The sequence below is a fragment of the Ictalurus punctatus genome, chromosome 17, assembly GCF_001660625.3.
Source record: "Ictalurus punctatus breed USDA103 chromosome 17, Coco_2.0, whole genome shotgun sequence".
NCBI lineage: Eukaryota > Metazoa > Chordata > Actinopteri > Siluriformes > Ictaluridae > Ictalurus > Ictalurus punctatus.
The window spans coordinates 14,298,699-14,309,684 of NC_030432.2; the positions used below are offsets into that span (position 1 = coordinate 14,298,699).

The 10,986-nt window shown below is 39.2% G+C and overlaps 1 protein-coding gene across 2 annotated transcripts; it reads left to right on the top strand.

Moving 5' to 3' along the window:
* The first annotated feature begins 420 nt into the window (after nt 1-420).
* rnf168 (ring finger protein 168) lies at nt 421-9,677 on the top strand. 2 transcript variants are annotated; one of them, XM_017491367.3, is made up of 7 exons: nt 421-499; nt 1,348-1,757; nt 5,634-5,704; nt 6,418-6,588; nt 7,069-7,157; nt 7,280-7,352; nt 7,455-9,677. In XM_017491367.3, exons 2-7 carry the CDS (start codon nt 1,427-1,429, stop codon nt 8,103-8,105), a joined length of 1,386 nt encoding a protein of 461 aa, XP_017346856.1. In that variant the 5' UTR covers nt 421-499; nt 1,348-1,426; the 3' UTR covers nt 8,106-9,677. The 2 variants fall into 2 exon arrangements, with proteins under 2 accessions (XP_017346856.1, XP_047017286.1); XM_047161330.2 differs by lacking the exon at nt 421-499 and adding an exon at nt 506-715.
* The last annotated feature ends 1,309 nt before the right edge of the window (nt 9,678-10,986 follow it).

The following is a 10,986-nucleotide window of genomic DNA, read 5'->3' on the forward strand; positions in this document are numbered from 1 at the left end:
GTGTGAATGTGTATGTGATTGTGCCCTGCGATGAACTGGCACCCTGTCCAGGGTGTACTCTGCCTTGTGCCCCATGCTCCCTGGGATAGGCTCCAGGTTCCCAGTGACCCTGAATGATAAGTGGTATAGAAAATAGATGGATGGATTGTATTATAGGGATGTAACAGGATATAAATACATTGTTCAGATTGAACAGATAATGCATGATAAACAAATGTGAATACAGATTACAGATCCAAACAATAGGCAACGTATTCAGGGTAAAAAAAAAAAAATCATAAAATATATGTGTGTGTGTGTGTGTGTGTATATATATATATATAATATATTTATGTATGTATAATTCTAATACATTCTATTCCCACAGAGCTCCTTAGTGTTCATTGTAGTACTGTACTTTTATTTTGAAATGAAATTAACCCTGAACTGTCTGGTTGCTGATTTCACAGCGACAGTGACAGACTTTTCCCGGTATTTTTGGGACCTGGCCCTGTCTGAGGTAACTGGTTAGCATTTGTAGCTAGCGATGTAAACAATTTGTTACGTTTTAAATATGTATGTAGTTTTGTTCGAATGGTTCCACGTTATATAAGATAGCGCCCATTCAGTGTACAAACTACTTTTAGCTAATTACTTTTAGCTTGTTCTCTTTATTTTATGGCCTGAAGTTAACTAGTGTTGGTCCAGCACTTGGCTAGCATAGCAAGGTAGCTTGGTAAGTACATTTATGCCATGTTTATCTGACTTGGAAGTTTTTGTATCAAGCTCTGAAATATAATATAATATAAGCATATAATGTAAGGGAGTGGAAGAACAATATGAGTAGTGGAAACATGACAAAAAAAAAAAAAAACAGCACTGCAAGGTGCAAAACATCTCAATAGATAATAAATATGATGTAAAATTACTCGTGTGATATAACAGTACATCTGGTCAGTTAACCGGTTCTAACTGATAAATCTGGCTATTTTTTTTTTTATTTTACTTTAAACCAGGTTTGATTAATCTGGATAGTTAGGTCTCATTTAAGCGTCAGAAGTGATGCCTCTTATCTAGAGATGTGTAAATTAATAAGCTAACTAAACGTCTACCCTTTCGATTAAAATAGTAATAATAATAGCAGCAGCTGTTACATAACTAAAAGCTTAAATGCTCTCAAACAAGATCTACGTTATTCCCGAAACCCAGTCGTGAGCCTTTTACATGAATGATAAGGATGAAGTGCTGCATGGCATTACAGATGTAGCAGCTGGAGGAGGAAGGTGGTGGTTACAGGCTAGTGGTTGCCTTGAACTACTCAGGAAATTCATGTTGTTCACTGTTACATGTCTTTTGCCTTCATATCAGCTTCCTGCCTTGGAAACAGACAGACGGTGAGATCTAGAGAGAGAGAGAGATCTGCGTTCAGAGAGAGGAGAGCGGAGCGATGCCACCTGTTTCACAAGTAGACCTGGAGATGGGGAAGGAGGGGAAACTGAACCAGGCAGATTGCTTGTGTCCCATCTGCCTGGAGATCTTCCTGGAGCCGGTCACCCTGCCATGCACCCATACATTCTGTAAACCCTGCTTCCTGGAGACGGTGGACAAGGCCAATATATGCTGTCCTCTCTGCCGAAAGCGTGTCTCTACTTGGGCTAGACTTAACGGCAGGAACAAGACGTTAGTGAACGCAGAGCTGTGGAGGCGTATACAGGACACTTTCCCTACACAGTGTCAGCGTCGATTAAATGGAGTCGATGACGACGAGGATATGAACAGTAAGTGCACTATTATTTATATGGGGCTTTTCAAGGACCTAGTAAAAACGCAGTGATACTGAACACTGTTTGCATCATGTATGCAATCTTTGTTTACATAACATCACGTGTAGCAATGTAGTGATTTATTTGGTTCTTTGTGTTTTTGTGTCAGTATGTTACTGTTAAAAACGGAGGGAGTGAGTGTCACTGTAATCTTTACATTTTTGTGTTTTCTTGTGCTAACAGAATGTTAAAATTCATTCATGGTTTGATAATTAACTGATGACTTGCAGATCACATGTCACAGCAGAAAATCTAAGCTGTACAGGGATACCAAGGGACCAAGGATAGGAAATTCTGACCTCAACAAATGTTTACCCATGGTGATATTCAGTCTGGTAAAAGTGGGGTCAGAAATTTGGTGAAATTTCCCACATATGCCTGCAGCTGTCAATAAAATATCTGCTAGAAGGAAAACCTTAATGTGAACAGGAAAAACACATCCAACCAATCAGGACAAAGAGGTGTCTTATACTCATCCATCAAGTAGCCTTTGACTCTGTGTTTTTGGAGTGGAGCTTTGGAGGATCCATTAAACCAGGGCTGTCCGACCTTATCTGGAAAGGGCCGGTGTGGGTGCAGGTTTTCATTCCAACCAAGCAGGAGCCACACCTGATTGCCATTCAATAGACTCAGGTGTGGCTTCTGCTTGGTTGGAATGAAAACCTGCACCCACACCGGATAAGATCAGATACCCCTGCATTCAACAAAAGGGGTGTGTGTGGGGGAGGGAGAGAGAGAGAGAGAGAGAGAGTGAGTGTGTGTGTGTGTGTGTGTGTGTGTGTGTGTGTGTGTGTGAGTGTGAGAGAGAGAGAGTGTGGGTGTGTGAGAGGGAGAAAGAGAGTGAGTAATTTGACTTTCAAAATCACTAAATATACCTTCTGCCAGAATCATCACAGGTTATACAAACAGTACTACTGCCAGATGATACCTAGTGTCAGGTAAAAAACAAAACATAAAAACAGGCATGCGTAATCCGTGCCCTCCAATTCGTAATCCGTACCCTCCGATTCGTAATCCGTGCTCTCCGATTCGTAATCTGTGCCCTGTTAAAGTTGGGTTTATATTGGACATTCGCTGCACATTCAAGATTCTCTCTTATATTTCTCAAGAAATAAACACACAAAAGGACATGATTATTGTCTTAATAATGTGCATTGAGTGGACATAGAACCAAGTACAACTGAATGTATTTTTAAATTTTCCCCCGTTAAAGCCCGCGGAAGCCAATCTTTGGGAAATGCAGGTCATCAGCGCTTTATAGTAATGGAAGGGACCGTCTAAAAAGTGCATGACCTGGGTAGCTGTATAAGATTCTACTAAGTTTATAGTCGTCTACTTCACAGAAAGATGGCGACATCTTCAGGACGAGACGCGAACTACAGATAATATTCACATCCTCTCAAGTAAAGCACGCGCGTTAAAGCGCACCTATTATGGTTTTGAAACGTGCCTAATTTTGTTTTAGAGGTCTCATACAATAAATTGACATGCATCTAATGTCAAAAACACTTTAATGTTCTCATAATTTAGATTGTAGCATTACCTTTTCCCCCCAGTGTCACAAACAGCTTAAATGATCAGTTCTAAAGGATTCACTCTAAACTCCTCCTTTCAGAGAGCATACTCTGCTCTGATTGGTCAGCTGTCCCAGTCTGTTGTGATTAGACTACCGCTGTCAGCAGGCAGCCAATGAAGACCGAAGGCGGGTTTTTTTGCTACAAACATATGTAAGTTAGTACTACTAACGACTCGTTTCAGCTGTTCAGAATCGGTTCCTTCTTTTGGGAGTCAATAACTCCCAATGCACTTTGATTTTTGAAATTTGCAGATGTTTTTACATTCACAAACAGCTCTATAACACACTACATGAAAGATGATATTAGAAAAACCATAATTGGTGCACTTTAAGAATCGATTCGGGGATTTCACAAAAAGATAGCTTAATTCTTAATTTGAAGATCGATTAAAATTGAAGAATCTATATTTTGTTTACCCAGCCCTAGTCTCCTCTGATAATGTTTGGACTAAGTCCCTGGTTCATGATTTTATCCAAAATGTAATCTTGCAAATTTCCACGTTAACCAGTCCCTCCAGGATTTTGCAGTCGCAGAAATTAATGTGAAATCAAACAAACTCCTCAATGTTCGGAGGAGCTTGCAATCTCAGATTTGTTTCAAGATGAGTCATGTGACATCACAACACGCATTCTGCCAAAGCCGCCTTCGGTTCATGTGCATCGAACACAAGTACAGCTAAAAGGTCTTGTTTACTAGTGATGCTCCGTAAGGAAAATTCTGGGCTGAAACCAAAAATTCAGAATGCACTTGGCCGAAAACCAATTTTTACTACAAAAAACTATTTTAAAATAGTTTTTTGTATAATTGTATTAATGTTAAACTTTTTAATTCATTTCATTAATTTAATGAATCTGAATTGCAAAACTACAAACCAATAAAATGACCACATTTTTTATTAAAATTAACACACCAAAACGAATAAAAACTATTGATTGTAGCAAAACAGCAGTCAAGTAATGAACTAGGCCTCTATTCTGTTTATGTAAACGTATTTCCACATGAATTAAAGGTTATTGTGCAAAACGGCAGCAATAGAACTACTACTAAAACCAACCTCAAACTGTAAACAGCAGATGTAGCCTCAATTCAAGAACAAAGTTTTGCAGGGCTACACGAATTTTAATGTAATTGCTATACATGATGGCAAATTGGACTGCTTTCTATTTAAATGGCAATTTTCTCTTCAAGAACAAAAGTTGCTCAGTTCTCTGGCAGGAGAGATGGTCCCTCTTCTCATCGAGAACATGAGATTCTGCTCTGAATAGTCCCTTACTCTACTTGTTGGTGCTTGGGGCAGATAAATACCTTTGTGCACTCCGCACAAGCAAGGGGAAGTGTAGCTGCGTTTGTTGTCACTGCTGTGGATTGAGGCTTTCTTGCAGAATCTCGTCAAACGTCAGAAAGTGAGGCCGTTTGCGCCTCATCACTTGTACGCACCTGTTTCTCTGGCACACTTTGCACTGTGCTGCGTGTCGATCCTTCAGCAGATGCAATTCCAGCTCTGCCTGTATTATTGCCTGTGCATTCTGCTTTTTCTCCACGTCAATGTAATGTTTTTTAAATCGTGGATCTAGTAATGTTGCAATGCAGGGATAAGTGCCGAGCACTAAGGTGCGGGGCTTGGCAGCATTTATTTTCGGCTACTATTTTCTGCCTTTTTTCTTTTTCAGCCAAAAACTGAAAATGCCATTTTTAGCTGAAATTTTGGTGCATCCCTGTCGTTTACCAAACAAGCATCACTGTGAAAGACTGTGCAAAACATTTTCACGCAACTGCAATTTCGCACTTTTGGCAAAAAAAAAAAAAAAAACTGCAATTTTTGAAAAAAGCAGCAACAAATTCGAGCATTTTTGGCAGAAACAATCACAAAAAAACTCAGGAAAATCCTGTACGGACTGATAAATGACATAGTGGTGTGTTTTGTGATTCTCATTTTTAATGTAGCTTTCAGCCATGCCTTCACAGTGTGTTACATTTGAGTAGCAAAAATAGGATAAAACGAGTCTCCGACTTCCTGAAGTGGTCTAAGCGATCAGAATTAAATCTGTTTCAAAATTGTGTTGTCTTTCATTTTATGCGGATAATGTATGCCTGCCTTCCTTTACTTTGAGTTGGTAATGCATCTACATAGCAATCTAGTACTCGTGCAACACTGAATTTGGAAAATTATGCAACAAGTTTGAAGTCTCATTAAACCCTAAGGTGTGTATGTGTTTTTTTTTTTTTGTTGTGTTGTTTTTTCTCCTTCCCACAGTGTTTATACCCAAACCCAAGGTCAGTCAGCCAGGTGAGGTCAGGCGAGAGTATGAGGAGGAGATTAACAAGGTGAGAGACCCTGCCGATTCCATTCGTTTCTTTATGTATATTGGTGACTTGATACTGGAGATTAGCATTGTGTCTGGAAGGAATAACACTCCCTACTCTCTGAGCCGTGCTGTTATATAGAAATAACACATGCTTTCTGAACAATCAGATATGAGAATGCAGCTATGCTGTGGTATAATGGTTGTTAATAAAGAGAAATATATAACTGCCATACAAGTAAATCCTCTATAACGTTGGTTCTTAAACCAGTCTTCTCTGACCACCCTGAGGGACTGCTTTATGATCCATCTGTGTATCTGTTATGCCTCTAATGGCATGGATCCTGACTATGTTGAGGATATCTCCTGTAGTCATTTTGCCAACTGTAAAATTAATGTGTAGATAAATCATAATCATTATGGTCCTTACTATCAAGAGATTTGCTGTGGATTAGCACATATTTCCTTGTACCCGCGTCCAGTGAAGCAAACAACACTAAAACAGCCTGATTCATATAAACCAGCTTTAGCTGGCTGTGAAAGCTTACACAACAGTTCAGATATAAGCTATTAATAGATTGTACTTAATAAATACAGTTTTGTTTAATGTAATGTTTTGTTTAAAAGGGAAAAGATTGGACAGGAGCCCTAACTCGTTCGCACTTTGCCTCTACTTTAGTGCGATTTTTATTCAAGAAACAGCTATACGTCATATCTTACACTTTCTTCCTCCAGTTTGTAGAAGAGAAGCGAGCTCTGGAGGAGGCAGAGAGGAGGGCCAGTGAGGAGTACATCCAGCGCCTCCTGGCTGAGGAAGAGGAGCGAGTGGAAGAAGAGAGGAGGAGGCAGGAAGAGAGACAGCTGGAGGATGACGAGAGACTGGCGAGATTGCTCAGTGAAGAATTGGTGTGTCCTCACAGTCTTGCACTTTGTTATTCTTTTAAGTAAAGCCCTAGTTTTTTGTTTATGGAAATCATGTAGCAAGTCAACATTAAAGCATGTGTATAGATTTTACCCTCTTACTGCTTTCGCACAATTTCTTCCTCGTTTGTGAGCGAGAGAAAAATTGCCGGCTGAAGTGGGACTTTTACTGAATAGGTGTAACTTCAAGCAGAAGTAATGTTAATCTTTTTTGATGACGATAGACCTGAGGTCAACCATCCATGATCTGCACACCAGTCCCCAAGGCAAAATCTGTAAAACTGCATTGTGAAGCCTGGATTCACTCTTATGATAAACATTGATTGTTTATTACTAATATGAACTCCCAGGCCCCATAATGTGATTGATTGTATGGATAACAGTGCCATGTGAAATAATAACGTCGACGTCGGCTGATATACATGCATGAGGAATAAAAGAAATTTCGGTGTTGTATCGTTACAGAACTCAAGTCCAGTTTTGGAAACTAGGAGGAACACTAAAGTTAATGATGCTGCCAAGAAAAAGAAATCCAACATGGGACACATTGAGAAGTGAGTAAAGGACTGTTACATTTGTACTAAGTGTTTATCGTTTTATTCCTTGTGTATTTCTGAATGAAATTCTTCAACTTGATATTTAATGATCTAATTCAGTTCTGATAATTGTGCTTTAGATATCTTTGCCAAGTGCCTTACACCCAGCCACACTGTGAGACCAAACAACCCTCCACTCTTTTGGACAATAAGGTGCTCATAACTTTAGTTCAATGTTCTCTTCAAATAAATATGTTCATTCTCTGGTCAGTACAAAAATAATCATATTCCACTTGTCCGTGGTAAATTTTCCAGGAAAACACGCCAACCTCTATAGATCCCTCCCACACTGAACTGTATTCCTTGGACTCCAGTAGTAATCCTTCTACATCAAGCTCAGACCCAGACACTAAGTCTTGTAAACAACTCTTCGACACATCATACAGAACCAACGTCTATTCTAAGAGGAAGAGTGTAGATAGTGAAGAGCCTGAACCTGACATCTGTAAGAAGCCCTGTAACTCCCCACCGCCTGCATCGCCGCCACATGGTTATGTTTTCCTGCAGGAGCTGGCTGAGCAGGAGGAGGTTTTGAGGAGCCGGATGATGCAGGAGGAGGAGGACAGAAGGCTGGCACTGCGCCTGCAGAGGGAACTGAACCGAGAGAGCACTGTGGACCGCAGAAAAGGCTCTGCTGATGGGTATTTACTGAGAGAGAAAAGCAGCCCTTTGTCCACCAGCAGTACGAGCCCAGGCGAGGAGAACAGGACAGGGAAAGACAGTATTCCACATTCCTCAAGCCAGAAGGTGGATGGACATAAAGCTGGGAAGAGAGCCAGCAGCCAAGTTGAATGCAAAACTATTAGGAAAAGCTCCACACAAGTGTCTCCTCCTTCAGCCTCGTCAGTGCAGAAGAGCAGAAAGCAGACCACCCTTACTCAAATGTTCCCCAGCCTGGGCAGCTGAGTCAGCTCTCTGAACATCTCAATCAATTCTTAATTGCCCTTTCTTTCCATATTATTACATTTAGAGATACCTCCTTCCATATTTAGCCTTTCTTGCTCAGTGACTGCTGATTTTGGAAGAAAAGGCTGTTTCACTGTTTTTGCGAAACCTTAAGTTCTGAAAGTTCACGTTAAGTGCTCAAACTGTTAATTGTAGAAAAAAAGATGATATTTTTATGCATGGTTCTACCTTTTCTTTTGTTTTTTTCAGAGTTATTCATTTTGAAAGAATAAAATAGTTGTTAAAAGCTTTGGCTTATATTGTCAGGTTTTGTGCCATGCTTATGGACAGGAAAGCAAAAATTGCTTACAGTCGAACTTCTCAAACCTTACTATTTTCGATACTCATCTGGCACGGACTCCAGTAAGTAATAAAGCCTTCTCTTTTCAAGCTTCTACAAGATGACAATTATGGCATTAAAATACTTCAGTAGATCAAATATAATTAATATAGAAAGTACACAACAAAGGCTTTAGACCCATCTTTGCATCTGTTCCTTGATTGTTGTCTTTGTTGCATTTATCAAAACACAAATGGATTATATAGATGAACGTTATCAGGATTACTGAACAGACACATATTTTGAAATGGAGAGCATTGTTAATATGGGAAATGTTTTGCTGATGTGAGCCTGGCCATATTTCCATTCAAACAAAATGCCTTATTTTCACAAACTACACTGCATGACGTCCTGTTTCGCTCATGACTAATGGAAACATATTTCAGTAAGTCATTGCATAACTGGGACATGTATACCGATCCGTACAGGATTTCGCTGAGGTTTTTTTGTGACTGTGAATTTTCCAATTTTTTTTTTTTTGTGGAAAACTACTTGAATTGGCAAAATTGTAATTGCACAAAATTGTTTTGCATGGTCTTTCACAGTAATGTTGGTAAATGAGATCTTTTTAACTGTATTCATGTTGGATGCATGTAAATAGATGACACCACATGACATGTCTTGGCCAAAATCTGCAGTAATTTTGAAAAATTGCAAATTCCTCTGAATGTTGTAGAGTTCACTTGACTTTTGCATTCATTTCTACAATTGTGAAATCCTGGAGGGACTGATATACATGCCTCATATGAAACCGTTCTCATTGGTGGCATATTGTACAGCGTATTTAACTTAGTTATTGACAATAAAGAGTGCGTCCGTTAGCAAAAGGAGAAGAGCTATTTCAGAGGAGATTATGACGTGTTGCTGTCGGTACACAGACTATTTTGAAAAATAAACTTGTTTAGTTAATAGTAGGTCTTTATAAATAGGATATTACAGTTTAATCATGAATTTTAGAGACAGGACTTACTGATGTACTGTTATTTCCTATATACTATTTAGTTAATAGTATATTTAGCACACAGTATAAATATATTTACATATTGCATAACCTGTATCTGTATGATAATAGAAAAGATCCTTGTTTTCTATGTATTCAAGTGCCCCCCTTTAATAACAATGTCACCAATGTCCTGTATTTTCTTACATTTCACTGTTCTAGTCACTAGATGGAGTAAAGAAGTATTCACTCATACGCAGGTACTTGAATCATGGTTTTCTCGTGAGTGTACTGAAGAAAGCTGATAATGAATGTAGTATTCAACAAAGAACAGACAGCAAAGCACCCTTTTAGAGAAATGGGAGCAAAGGCTGTAGTTTAACATGAAAATGTAGTGTAGACAATGCAGTGTCTAAAACAGGAGTGTCAAACTGTCCATATTACACTTAGTCCAGTGTCACGTGGGCCAGACAAAAAAAAAAAAAAAAAAGACCCTTTAACAGACCAGTAACATCAACAACTCTTCTTAAATGTGTTCTTTATTCAGCATTTATCTGAAAGCTACATTCTGAATGCACAATGAAATGAAAGAGATGCACAGATTGTAATTCATTACCAAAATATTATACTTGCTGCTGGCCACTTTAATAGGAATTATTCATGTTCATTCATGCAGTTATCCAATCAGCCAATCATGTGGCAGCAGAGCAGGGCTGTAGATACAGATTGCTGTAGATGCATACAGAAGTAGATACAGGTCAAGAGCATCAGTTAATGTCCATCATTAGATTGGGGGGGGTGATCTCAGTGACTTTGACTGTGCCGGACAGGCTGCTTCGAGTAATTCAGAAACTGCTGATATTCAGGGAGTTTCACACACAACAGTTTCTAGAGAATGCTGAATGGTGCAAAGAACAACCAGTGGGTGGCTGTGGGCGGAAACGCCTTGATGATAGAGGTCAGTGGAGAAATGGCCAGATTGGCTTGAGCTGACTGGAAGCCAATCGTAACTCAACCTCTTTTCAGAACTGTGGTGAGCAGAAAAGCATCTCTAAATGCACATTATACCTGGATGGGAAGATCACATTGTGTTCCACTCCTGTCAGCTAAGAACAGGAATCTGAGGCTACAGTGCGTACAGGCTAAACAAAACTGGACAGTTGAAGACTGGAAAAACATAGTCCAATTTTTGGTTCTAATTCTGTTTTGCCCCCTTGTGGAATAAAACACACTTTAAATTTAATTGCAGTCAACAAGGCAATTTTTATTTAAAACATGGACTCTAATTTCATTTGGTTTGCCAGATTACAACCTTTATTTGGCTGGCCATGTGGTTGACTTGCTGCCTTAAGTGAAATAGGATATTAATGAACTTGGTATCACTGGGATTTTACACTTGGCAATGTGTTAGAGAGCGATCTCTCTCTTTCTTCTCTTCAACCTGGTGGCTTTGTGCCTTCAACTATATTAAATTATTATAAAATATATTAAAAACACTTAGCTCAGTCTGCTTTTTACTGACAAAAGCTGGGTTTGCTGGAGCTGTAAAATATATATATATT

What these genes read in the sequence shown, in the direction of transcription:
- rnf168 (XM_017491367.3), top strand. Translation starts at nt 1,427, where the DNA reads ATGCCACCTGTTTCACAAGTAGACCTGGAGATGGGGAAGGAGGGGAAA. An exon ending in AACATGGGACACATTGAGAA is followed by an intron (nt 7,158 to 7,279) that starts GTGAGTAAAGGA and finishes ATTGTGCTTTAG; the next exon opens with ATATCTTTGCCAAGTGCCTT. An exon ending in CCACTCTTTTGGACAATAAG is followed by an intron (nt 7,353 to 7,454) that starts GTGCTCATAACT and finishes TAAATTTTCCAG; the next exon opens with GAAAACACGCCAACCTCTAT.